General features: G+C 42.4%; 1 protein-coding gene across 3 annotated transcripts; it reads left to right on the top strand.

Annotated features, from left to right (window-relative positions):
- Nucleotides 1–1,123: 1,123 nt before the first annotated feature.
- On the top strand, nt 1,124–12,797 carry dpf2l (D4, zinc and double PHD fingers family 2, like). 3 transcript variants are annotated; one of them, XM_052066617.1, is made up of 11 exons: nt 1,124–1,231; nt 2,240–2,400; nt 2,697–2,804; nt 2,917–3,113; nt 3,366–3,458; nt 5,069–5,153; nt 5,601–5,735; nt 9,129–9,260; nt 9,384–9,496; nt 10,751–10,832; nt 11,479–12,797. In XM_052066617.1, exons 1-11 carry the CDS (start codon nt 1,200–1,202, stop codon nt 11,562–11,564), a joined length of 1,224 nt encoding a protein of 407 aa, XP_051922577.1. In that variant the 5' UTR covers nt 1,124–1,199; the 3' UTR covers nt 11,565–12,797. The 3 variants fall into 3 exon arrangements, with proteins under 3 accessions (XP_051922577.1, XP_051922588.1, XP_051922597.1); XM_052066628.1 differs by having other exon boundaries at nt 2,920–3,113; XM_052066637.1 differs by lacking the exon at nt 5,601–5,735.
- Nucleotides 12,798–12,919: the final 122 nt, after the last annotated feature.

A 12,919-nucleotide genomic window follows, 5' to 3' on the forward strand; every position in this document is an offset into this window, starting at 1 on the left:
AAAAATAAATAGCATTTGTATCCTTGTCATTTTATTATGAAGCTATTTTGCAGGCAAAGTCAACATGCTAGAGACCTATGTCAGTCATACATGCCGTCACGCAATGATGTCAGTTCGGAAATGTGGATTCAAATTCATTTATACATTGCTGTCCTTTCATCTTCCCAGATGACGTAATCAGGGAAGGAGGACCGAAGGGCAGGGCGCGCATTACTTACGGCCATGGCCTACGAGTTAGCCAGTCAAGTGACTCATTAAAAATGCAACTTTAGTATTATCCTGAGCTTGAGTAGATGGTTGCTGGTCGAAAGTCAGGCTGCAATGCTAAATGAATTATTCGTAAATACCTGGCTCTTCACCATAGCGAGAAGGATGAGGTAGTGAAGTTTCTCGAACATGAACCGTGGGTGAATATACCCCAGTAATGTGAGGCAAAGGATTTGAAGGTGGAGTGGCTTGGGAGTGAGACTGCTCCACCCGTGAACCCAAATCCTTACACCAGCGAGCCAGCAAGGTACCCGGCGCCGTGGAGCCCCGTGATCCATGAACTAGTTATATTTTTGCTGTCCCACCAGTTGACCTTGGTTGGCCAACGCTTGCATTATCATGTCATAGTTCACAGAGTCCATGGTGGTCGGATAATTCTGTCACGGTTTCGGGAATGTTTTGGACAGAATTGGACTCCAGAAATGTGAACTCAGAAAGAATTGACAAAAATATGTATTTACAAAAAAATATGATAATAAATGTGCAGTAATTGGACCAAGTTTTCCCTCAACCGGACGGGGTCACTTTGGCACTCCACTAATCATTCATTATTTACAAAGGCAACTCAAAATTACATTATTGACACTTGATTTACTGACCTTCCTCGGACTGTATTTATTTCACAGGATGAATTCATATTCAAAGTAGGCATTTTGACCTGCAGAAGTTTGAAAAAAGCTTTTGAGTTTGAGCGCGTCAACTCAAACAGTCGTATTACTTCTCAATAAACGAGTGTACATCTAGTAGTGTTGATACTGTGTCGTTAATGTGAATATATTAAACGTTGTGAAGAAAATGGACGGATTTCTAAAAATACAGTAATGATAACCGGCTCGGAAAATGGATGGATAGGATTTATGCCGCAGTGGTTTCGCGTCGCCGACAATAGTGCGCTTGCGCAGTATCGTTCCACACAACTGCACTAACCAAACATGGCGGCGGCCGTCGACAGTGTTGTTAAAGTGTAAGTTCCCCTTTTTATTTTTTCAAAAGAAAATCCACCAGTCGTGCCGACGTCAATATATATCCGAGAACGAATTAATTAGCGACCAACCTTTGGAAACCACACGCACAGAAAACTGTTTTCGAATGCAAAATGCGTCCCAAGAGAATAACGTTATCTTGTGGTGTGCTAGGGATAGCTAGTTCGCCGCGGGCAAAGAACCGAAACACAGCGACTGAGGCGCTGTAACTCACACATACGTCACCAACTTAAGTTGGCCACTTTGTCTTTTCACCTGCTTTATGAACTGTATTGGTAGTTGCCTACCCGCCGATAACCCCGTCTGTAGTTGGTCGCTTTGTTGTGAGGAAAGGCGTGCTAACGATCAACCTTTTGTTCTGACGTCGCCCCTCTCCACTGTTGAAATTCAAGCAATTTAGCTTACGTCCGTTTGCCTTAAAGAATTGCTCGGTTTGAATGCGGAATGTGTTTATCATCGGAGCTGTCGTTCACAGTGGTATTCCCAAAAAAATAAAAAATAAAAAATAACAACAATCGCATTTTATGGTTACCCAGTTAAGCTTCATGGGAGAGACACGATGTTAGAAATACTTTCCACATGATGTAGAGAGGTTCGTATCTTTTGCAAACTGCAACAAGAGTAACGCAGGATTTTCCACAACATTTTAAAATATCATTTACATTTTTGCGACATAACAGGGTTCCTCGATGTTCTCAGGCTTCCAGAAAACTATTCTCAAGTTAAAAACTCTCATTTGTCATTAGGTGTGAATGATATTGGTTGTTTTGCTATATGTTTTGCTATATGTGCCCTGCTATTGGCTGACGAGCAGTTCAGGGTGTATGTATACAGGCTCTTACCTGATGACAGATGGGATAGGATTTGACACACTTGCGAACATAATGAGGAGAAGCACTGTAAACATGGCTAAATCGTTAAATGCAATATAATTGTTTAGCCATGATTGTTACTCACATTATCAGATTTTATTTTAATTAATATTCCAGTCTGGGGGAGCAGTGTTATCGAGATGCCATGGAGCAATGTCACAGCTATAATGCCAGACTGTGCGCTGAGCGCAGCATCCTCATGCCCTTCCTGGACTCACAGACCGGTGTGGCTCAGTCCAACTGCTACATCTGGATGGAGAAGAGGCACCGTAGCGCAGGTATGAAAGTCAGTTACAAACCATGGTGTACAACATTACACTGCCTCTTTTTTTTTTTAAGTGATGGTCTTTGCCTCAATAACATTAGTGTGGAGGCTGTTATTGTACATGTACCTTAATATGTACAATAACACTGATTAATATTCTATTCTTCTTTCTTTTTTAAAATTCTTTTTAAAGTCCACCCTAACTTACACTTTACCGATGCTAACTATGCTGCAGACATGGCTCGACGGTGTAGCTTGTGTGGTTAGTGGTACAGTCCTCAACTTTTGGTCCTTCAATATATTGGTCAGGTGTTGCTCCAGGTCAACTGTACACGTATCCAGCTCGTCGCTGGAGGAAGAAACGGCGCTCTCATCCCCCCGAGGACCCCCGATTGGCCTTCCCTCCTCTCAAAGCAGGTATTACCACTCAAGAAGTGTTCACCTTCGACAGAAACGTGAAACGTTTTTCATCAACAGTTCTGGTGTCATCACAACATGCATACTGATTAACTCGTGTGTGTGCTTGTAGCAGATTTGGAGTTGGGCCTGAAGCGTGATGCCTTGGGGGCGGCTGATGGGAGCAGTCTGGAGGCTCTGCTGAAAGGTGAGCCCCTCGACAGGAGGAGTGGTGTGACAGACGTCCGCGGTCCAGAGGAAGATCAAGCCACCGTGGACGCCCCTGCTAGCTCTACGACAACTCACACATCCTCTGGACGTGTCCGCAAGGTTTGTTTTCTTTGTTTGATTGGGGTTTTTTTTTCACTGATGACACCTCACAAGTTGTTTTTTTTGTTCATTTTGCCAGTTTGAGTACCAGATTGTAAGAAATAAACGAAATAAAAACAGATGAATGGATATCAAACAAACATTTGAATATACCGTACTTTGAAGAACGTAAGTTGTTTGTTAAAGCTGGGAAATTTAATTGGCCAGCGTCTTGGAAAAGGGAGTTTAAACCCTGTGTCATTTTCACTGCAGAGAGTCCTTGACCACGATGACTATTTGGACGACTTAGATGATGAAGACTTTGAGGATGAGACCCCCAAGAGGAAAGGCAAGAGCAAATCCAAGGTGAGGACTAACTCTTGTGTTGGTCAGCTCATCAGGCAAGGCAGTCCATGGCAAATTCACGTGTATAGCAACATTAATGTACAAGACAGGTTATAGTAGTGCTCAGGGTTCCCACGCCTCCTGGGAAACCTAGAAAATGATTGATCGATTTTCCAGTCATGTGGTGAACACAAACAGGTTAATCAGGCATGTATGTCTGATTTCAGCTGCCTTCAATGGAGCTGTAGCGCTTTTTTGCTTCATCTCTGCTTCTGACTTGCACAGCAATGCGACCACTCAATGAAACTCTATATTCCTTTAGAACAGTTGTTTCCATCTTTGTAGCCTCATGCCCATTCATCCCTGCACATTGAACTCTTTACTTTTGAACACTCTCTAAATATCACATGAAATGTAGGCCTCTTGCTTTTATTTTATCTCTATATAATTTTTATACAGTGCACTCCGCTTAATAGAACACCATTGGGCCGAAGCGCTTCTGTTCTACTAAGCGGAGTTTCTACTAACCGGAGACACTTTATTAGGTACACCTTCAGACACGTCGACGACCAAGTTATGCACGCAGAAAAACCCCTGCTGGCGAGTTAGAAAAGATATTTCGACTGTGGACGTCTTTAATCAAACAACAAAACAACAACTTTAATCAACTTCAGTCAAACATCTCAAATCACAAGAAAAATTTCGTTACTTTTGTCTGGAAACAGGAGTCCGTAATTTTGCGGTTGACTTCCCTCTCAATGCGCTGGATAAGAGGGAAGTCCTGGAAACCGCGGGCGTACCTTCTGAGAATCCGGCAATGCATCGTATCGTCTGAGTATGTCCTTCTTATCCGCAGGTGATAGCCCTCGTCTCTTGAATGAAGTTGAAGCCATTGTGACATGCGTGTGTCTATGTGTGGAGTGACGCGTGCTACCTGTTACTGTATACGGCTAGAACTACCGCGTTTTCTCGCGATAGTGGTACAGTATCGCAATAGCTACACTTCGAAAACCACTAGTTTACAATGTTCATTGCTTACGGCCTGTTCTATTAAGCGGAGATCTGTTCTACTAAGCGGAGTATCTTTATAGGAAATTGCATTAGGCAAATCCGTTCCAGAGCCTTTTGCTCTATTAAGCGGATTACTCTATTAACCGGTGTTCTATTAAGCGGAGTGCACTGTAATTTAAAAATCTTGGGACTTACTGCGCTAACCTGGGATCTCAGGATTGCATTTCGTGTTGTCATGTGGAAATGTGGCTTGGTATGACCAAAAAAAACCTTCCAGGATCTTTATAGCCTTGAATTTTGACAAAAGGAAAATGTCTAGAATTTTCAACTCAACTTTAAATATCACTTGTAAGGCCCACAAGAAAGTAGATTTGTGAGAAGGTAAAAGAAGAATATCACCCCCCCCCAAAAAGCAATTAAAAAACAAATAGCATCTGTTCCCGTGCATATTGGGGTGCATGAAACACTTATTGTAAAGAACATTTTTCATTTGCCTTCCACTTTTTTCCATTATTTTTCTGCTTTTAGTGATGGTTTAGTTTTTTTGTCATCTCAGTAATGAAGTGATGCAACCACACTAATTTGTAAGATGTGACATATCCTCAATGTTCTTTTTATAGGGGCGCAGTGACAAGAACGGCAAGAAGAAAAGTGAGGCTGCGGCTGCAGCTCTGGAGGAAAGAGACAAACCATACGCCTGTGACAGTGAGTCAAAAAGCTTTCCTTTGTCTTTCACACCTGTGTACGTGTCACGCATGTTTGGCAAGGGAGCTTTTTGATTTTCCCGCTGAAATACGACATCAAGCCTTCTGCTGTGCATGATGTGATCTGAAAGACGCCATCTGGAACTTGAGTTGACGTTGAAAAGTTGCTCGCTTGGAAGTTTTTTTTCCCCTGCCTTCTTCTTGAAAAGGTCCTATTTTTCTGTATAGTTTTTGGCTGCTGTGCCAGTTCTCACCTCTGCTGTATGAGCTCGCTGCTGGGAAGGCCTCTCTAAAAATACATGTGATGTAAATAAAGTTAAAAGAAAGAATGCTTTCTGCGGGGCAATGAACAACACACTTTCCTGGCTCCACCTGAGAGCCCCTCTTTTTCCGTACGGTAACTCAACCATCACTATAACCCTTGTGTATTACCGTGTGTGTATGTCAGTCTGTGGGAAACGCTACAAGAACCGCCCAGGCCTGAGCTACCACTATACACACTCTCACCTGGCGGAGGAGGAGGGCGAGGACCGCGAGGAGATCGAGGCACCACCCACTCCTCGCCAGCCTGAGGAACAGAAGAGTGAGTCACTCTCAAGTACTGAGAGAGGGAGAGATGGCGCGAGAAAAGTGGGAGGGGGAGCAGTCCTGGGGTTGCATGCTCTGTAGCATGTGTGTGCTTGAGGGAAATCGCGTCCTCATTTTTTTCGCCCCCTTCCGTCCTTTTTTTTCCCCCTTCATATTCAATCTCAAAGTTTGCAAATGATGCACCCATTGGTTCTGTTTGTGTAAGTGTAAACCAATACCTTCTTACATATTCAATTTTTTTGTTTGACGTCAACAAATCCATCGTGTTTGCATGCATAGTATTGAAATCGTTCAATATTTTGCATTTTATGCAAAATGGTGATCGGCTGTCATGTCATAATCTGCTCGGTGTATCAATTACATCATTGATCATCAGCTGTGCCAAATAAGCTGTTATAAAACACCCAACTTTGTTCGCTCTTAGATCATTCTGTACCATCGTGTATGTGAGCCCGAAAACGAATGTGCCCTTTTTAGCCTCGTGTTGTGGTAGTGGAAAGATGTGCGCTAGCAGGCGGAATTTCCGCCTTCGCGCCCTCAACCATGCAACCATGAATTAGTAGTGTTTGTGTAGTTTTTCCTTTTGGCAGGTCATTAGTCCGAAAATCATTTAATTTTTGTCAAACCCCAATGCAAATCCAGCTACCAGAAGTGTGTTAGTTAATTTTACAAACAGTAAGTACAGTTTGCGTAGATTGGGCCGAATCTGTCAAGCTGCACCGCAGCCAAGCAGCTTCGATAGTGCGCTTATGTCACATACACGCCAGGTAAAAAATAGACACCGGACAAACAATTCAGGACAAGATAACCAAAAACACATCCAGCCCAGCTTCCCATGCGAGCCAAAAAGGAGCAGGCGTTGGCTACTTGGCATGGCTTGCAAGGAAGGTGTGGACTTGTTTACAGCTCTAGAAGTAAGATAGCAACACTTTAAACAAATCAAAGCCGGCCACATGAATGTCTGGCAATCTTTATGCTTTTTTTAAAAATTATTATTAATGTCAGAGAATGAGATTTCCTCAACAGGTAAGCATTGTTCTTTTTAATGTTGAGCTGCTTTTGTTTTTGAAGAAGAGGGGTTTAGATTATTGTGTCCAATGCATTATCGCTATGGTGGGGCTCAACTACAGAGTACCGTATTTATATACATTGCTCCATATTCTGAACGAATCGATGAAAGAGTATTTAGTAGTTTTTGTCAAACCTGATCACTAACTGACCCCAAAACACAGGTCGCATAAAGTATCTATCCATCGTGTGTATATATTTTAAATGCATGCAAATTTGCTTGTAAATACTCAGATTCAGTTCATATCATCAGCTCGTTCCCGTGCTCATTTTTGTTTTGTCTGCCATGGTGTCAAGAGATTTGAATGGTTCTGAAATGACGAGGGCGTTTTTGTTGTTGTTTTTTGTTTTGTTATTACAATTACTAGGGAAACAGGGATGGCAATTTTCCGCAAACACGCGGAAATCCACCGTTTTATTTCTTAAATTGATCATTTTTGTGAATCGTCTAAGTCCGTTGAGAAAATTTTAGGCTGGTCAGGTACCTTATCGTCGAGTTTTCACGAGCTCTCCCGATTAGTCTTTCCATCTTCCGATTGTAAACAGCCCTGCGATTGGATGTGTGTGATGTCTTACTTGTTGTGATTTGTTGCCCCGTCCAGGCCACGCCCCTTTCCCCTTTTTTTTTTCCATCACTAGCCATTGCCATCCCTGGGTAAATCATTAGGTACACTTGCACAATCTAACATGCTGTAGGAAGAGAAAATATATATGTCCTTGCAAAGATAACAATGCTGTCAAATAGTTAAATATTAAGACTGCTTAGTATTTGAGTTTCCCTGTGCTTGTATGAGTTTTTGTTACGGCAGCCTTGCTTCCTTCCACATTCCCAAAACATGTTACATTCACTGATGACTCACTGTAATTGTTCCAAGATGTGAGTGTGAATGACTGTTTAGGGCTGTTCACACGGCACACATTTGCTCCGGCGCTGTACCGATGTAGTTTGTTGCGATATATTTTGCACCGCAGCAAATTGTGTGGAGCGTTCACACGTACAAAGATGCTGAGCGTGCCAGTACCGGCACAGCGTCGGTGCAGCCCCACTTACGTTCACACGGCAGTTATCTGCAGCGGAGCAAAACGACAGAAAACAAATGAGGTGTCGTGTTGGTTCTTTTTAAAACGTACAGTATATACACAACTCAAGCGACTACTGGACAGGCACGTCCTTCTCCTTCTCGGTCTCCGTGCCTTCTGCTCGATAGTGACCGCCCCCGAAAACGTAAATCAACGATGACTTCAATGACACTCAGAAAAGCAAACGCATAATGCGCCAAACAGAAAATCAAGAGAGGAAATCACAAAATAAATTATATAAGACAAAGGAACAAACTACACAAACAACTCCGAGACAGTCCAGTCTCCTACAAAAGGAAAGATGTTACCAGCCAAGTCTTGTGTCGTTATTAAACAAACACATGATGGAAGTCCGACAGAGCACGAAAGCAACGCGTTCTCGCCGTACGTAATCAACTCTTCACAAGCATTTGCTCTGGAGCAAATTTAACCCAGTTGCGTTCACACGTGCAGATTTACATCGGTGCTGCTTCGCAAACGAGCATTTGCTCCGGAGCAAATTTTTAAACCACCTCCCTGAGGTGGATCAAATTTGGTCCGGTGTAAGCCTTTTTCCGGGGCTACGCCGGAGCTAATTTGCACGTGTGAACGCTCTACTAGGGCAGCCACGGTGAAGCACCAGACCAAATCTTGCCGTGTGTACACTCCTATTGTCTACATGTGTCCTGTGATTGGTTGGCGACCAGTCGGAGGTAAAATTACGGTCTTGTAGTTAACAAACACAAACACGGTTCATGCACTGCATTTACTGTATTTCAAAGACAGCAGAGCATCATACATTACCTCTTGCATGTCCAGCATTATTATTTGATTGGTGGGTGATTGTTTTAAAAATGCTTTCAACATATTTTAGTTGGGTTTTTAGTACACAGTACTATATTTGCTGTGATGTTTTTTTAATGAACTAACTAAAACAAAAGAAAACTCAAAACAATAATGAAAAATACCAAACTATTTGAACCCAGCTCAAAGGTGTACCCACCCACCCATCCAGTTAGCCAAAGTCGGCTGGTATCCAGCTTGCCAATAACCCTTGCGGGGATTTGCCATTAAGAAAATGAATCAATATTATTTGGGTTTGCAATACCGTACATCATGTGTTGCCTAAAAAGTAACCCAATCTTTGATGAGAGGCTCTCAGTATGATTCGGTACACCACTGCAATCAAGAATCACAATAAGTATTCCTAATGACCAATGACAAGTGCTTTAAATACGTTTGTGTTTATTCTCTTGTGTAGCCACTAAAAAGGGTCCAAATGGTCTAGCACTGCCTAACGATTATTGCGACTTCTGTCTGGGAGACTCCACCTTGAACCAGAAGACTGGCCAATCAGAGGAGCTTGTGTCCTGCTCAGACTGTGGACGTTCGGGTATGGCTGGGATGATGGGAACCCTCACCCATCGCTACCCATTGTGCACATGAAGTACAATTGATGTTCACGGTTGGTTCCATGGTTGTGTCTGCCCCCCTCCACCCCCCACCCCCATCGCAGGCCACCCAACATGTCTGCAGTTCACACCGGTAATGATGGCCGCAGTGAAGACCTACCGCTGGCAGTGCATCGAGTGCAAGTGCTGCAATGTTTGTGGCACATCAGAGAATGATGTGAGAATGAGCTTTAACTTTAAGCCCTGCATAACGACATCCAATTTAAAAAGTATAACCAGCACACGGCGCAGCTCTGAGCACAATCGCAATTAGACTTGCAAAGGGCTAGAAAGTTTCCGCTAAATTTCCGAGGGAAGTTCAAAGGGGCATTTGGGAAATATTGCAAATTGGAAACTTTCCATGGGAGTGGTGGCGGAATGATAGCCGAGCATATATCTGAGAACAAAAATTTAAAGAAACTAATTTCATCAAATTTTCCACCAGTATTGTGACTCAACTCAAACTGAAATATTTTCAGGGACAAAATTGGTAAGGGAACATACAATAAATAAGTACATGTTAGCAAGGGAGCTTTCTGCTTTTAACCTGGGTGCATAAACATGCACACCGTCAACACCTTTGGGGTACTGTACAGTATGCTACATAGTCTTTTTGGCGTAGGAGTTTATAGTAGGACCCCGCGACATTGGAAAAACATGCAATATTCAACAACCACATCGTAACATTAAAATTATTGCCCTATTTGATATCTTCCTGAAGAAATGAGCTGTTACCGAATGAAGCAATGTTTTTTTTTCATGCAGCGAAATAAGTAGGTCCCAGTGTGTTACTTTATATATCAGCTGCAGCCGTTGTGAAAATGCCATATAAATAAAGATGTGTAGTTATGTATATGTTAGGGGCTGGACTTGCGTCAAAAATCCCAACTCGCTAATTGCGCCTACATCAGCCAATGACCTCCGATTAGATTCGTAAGTGAATGGATTGTATTTCCGTGGGTTGAAAAAACAAGTGCCGCAGGGGTACACGGCCTTAACTGCTCAATTCTTTCCCCCGTTTTAAATAAAGAGCGGCATGTCTGAAGCGCACCAGTAATCTTAATTTTGCCTTACAACACTAAGGCAAAAAAATTAGGAGGCACTGACCAAAATTGAAAAAAACTTAAGTCAAGGTATGACTGTACTTGCATGAAATGTGCTTTTTTTTTAGTCAGTATTATCCTAAAATATTGTACAAGTGTACTACACAGGAGTACAAAATAATAATACATTTGATTTATAAGCGCCTTTCAAGACACCCAAGAACACTTTACAATCAGGAACAAAAACAATAAAACACAGAACGGTTGAGCAGCGGCAGCCAGACTCGCCAGCGTTCACTCAACCCGCAAGTCAGAAAGAAACCATGAAGGAGGGAGGGGGAAGAAAAAAAAACACGCTCATCTGATTTTTTTGAGTTTTTTTTTCGCAGGACCAGCTGCTGTTCTGTGACGACTGTGACCGAGGCTACCATATGTACTGCCTTAGTCCCCCCATGACGGAACCACCCGAAGGTAAGATGCCACACCAGCCTCCCTTAAATGACGTGACACTGCATCGTAAGCGGCAGTCGTCGTGCATTACATCAGCGATTCCCAAACACTGTCATCCAGTGTCCTATGGGAAATTATCCACTCAACAAAACAAAGTTGTAATTATAATTTCCGGTGCATGCAGGAAGATGAATGCAAAACAAATATATTTTTCAAACGGCTTCATTTGATGTACACTAGAACTTAATACAAACCTTTTAAGTCATTAACGTCACTTTTTGGAATTACACTTAATTGTGAATGTTAGGCAATAGAGGCTAATTGTTATTACTAATGAGAAGTAAAAACAGACTTTGACCTTGGCTCTGACCTTGCACGTGTATCGAATTAAGTCAAAAGGCAACACCGAAATGGTGCTAACATTATTTCTGTTTCTTTGACCAGACCACAAAAAAATTAAGATAAAGATGAGAATTTTTTTTTAAGTGAGAAGCGGTGAATAAGTTCCCCATAAAATACATGAAAAGAATCTGTACTCCAAATAATGCATTTTTTGTCCATCTGTTTATGCTCTTCCTCAAGAATGCCCAGATGTGTGTGTTTTCTACTGTGAACAACATGAAGGTGACTTGGCAAAATAAAGCATTCCATTTGTGTGTGTTTGCAGGGAGCTGGAGCTGCCACCTGTGCCTGGCCCTGCTCAAGGAAAAAGCCTCCATCTACCAACAGAACCAGAGCTCCGCCTCCGAGTGACACATCAGCAGTTAGTTGGTCTCACCCCCTCTTTCACATGACCACTGTTTGAGCAAAGCAACACATCAGAACACCCACTTTTTTCCAAATGTAGCTCAACCGCCCCACGGGTTGGCAGCAAGAGTCAGTCGGAGGGGGCGGGACGCCAAAACAGACCTCATATTAGTTGACATGTGGCTGAAGCATAGCTGTCTTAACACATTCATCTGCACACATCTGTCCTGGACTGCTGCTACACACCGGAAACACAAAGACGAGAAAGAGAGAGTGAAAGCATGGGGTAACCATAGCAACTGCCGTCTCCATGGAAGCTCCCGGGAGCAGACAGAGTGGCGTCGCAGCAAATATCAGTATCTGCACTGCGGAGTGTTTTGTTTTGTTTTCCTCCAAATGACCTATTTTTATTTTTTTTAGGATGTGGAGGGGGCAGAACACAACACAAACCGTATGTTGCTGGAGAATGATTCCATTAGTGTTGTTATTGTTCTGGTTACTAGTGGACTTTTGTAGTGGCATTTGTCCGTGAACTTTGTCAGATCTTTTGGATCTTTACCCCCCCCCGACCCTCCTGGGCTACGCAGCTCATTTTGCTGCTGGATGAATCAAAAAATTAAACCAAACACTATAAAAATGTCATACTGTAGATTGGGTTAAAAAGAAGGAACATTATATCATAGATTACTATCATTTTTCTATTGGTATTTATCCACCAAACGGTGCTCATAGTCTTATTTTTCAAAGTCTGTAACTAGCTGCTTGTCACATTTCCATAATCATTGCTTGGTGTTAGTTCACTATTAAACTTGTTAACACAGCCACATTCATTTCAGAGATGTTGTAGAGACCACTCACAGTGACATAATTGTCAGCAGCAACACAGTGAATGCACTCGCCTAAATATTGTCTTTTTTTTTAAATATATATATTACAAAATATGCCATTGGTATTGGGAGAATTTTCTCGTGGTTTTGTAAAGTGTGTGGTGAACACTTTCACGTATACGCTTCAACATTCTATGTATTGTGTTGCCTTGTTTGTATTTCTGTTATGCTTGTGACCTTTGGATTCATTTGACTGGTTGGATATGTCAGGCCTCCATTCTCCATATTTGTAAAATTATGTACTTTGTTGTACTATTTTTTTATTTTTTACATTTATTCAGTGACAGCGCCGACAAGCCTGACTGAAATAAAAATGGTGTATTTCCTTGAGAAATTCCATCACTTTCGCTCAGCTAAAGTGTGATTGTTTTCACAACACAGCACCACAGTCTGACTGAAGATTGCTGTTTGGTTTTTGGTTTGAACGACCCAGTCCTTCCCGCTCGCCGGGGACTGTTGCGCTCTTGGTTTGGC

This window comes from Hippocampus zosterae, chromosome 1, assembly GCF_025434085.1.
Source record: "Hippocampus zosterae strain Florida chromosome 1, ASM2543408v3, whole genome shotgun sequence".
NCBI lineage: Eukaryota > Metazoa > Chordata > Actinopteri > Syngnathiformes > Syngnathidae > Hippocampus > Hippocampus zosterae.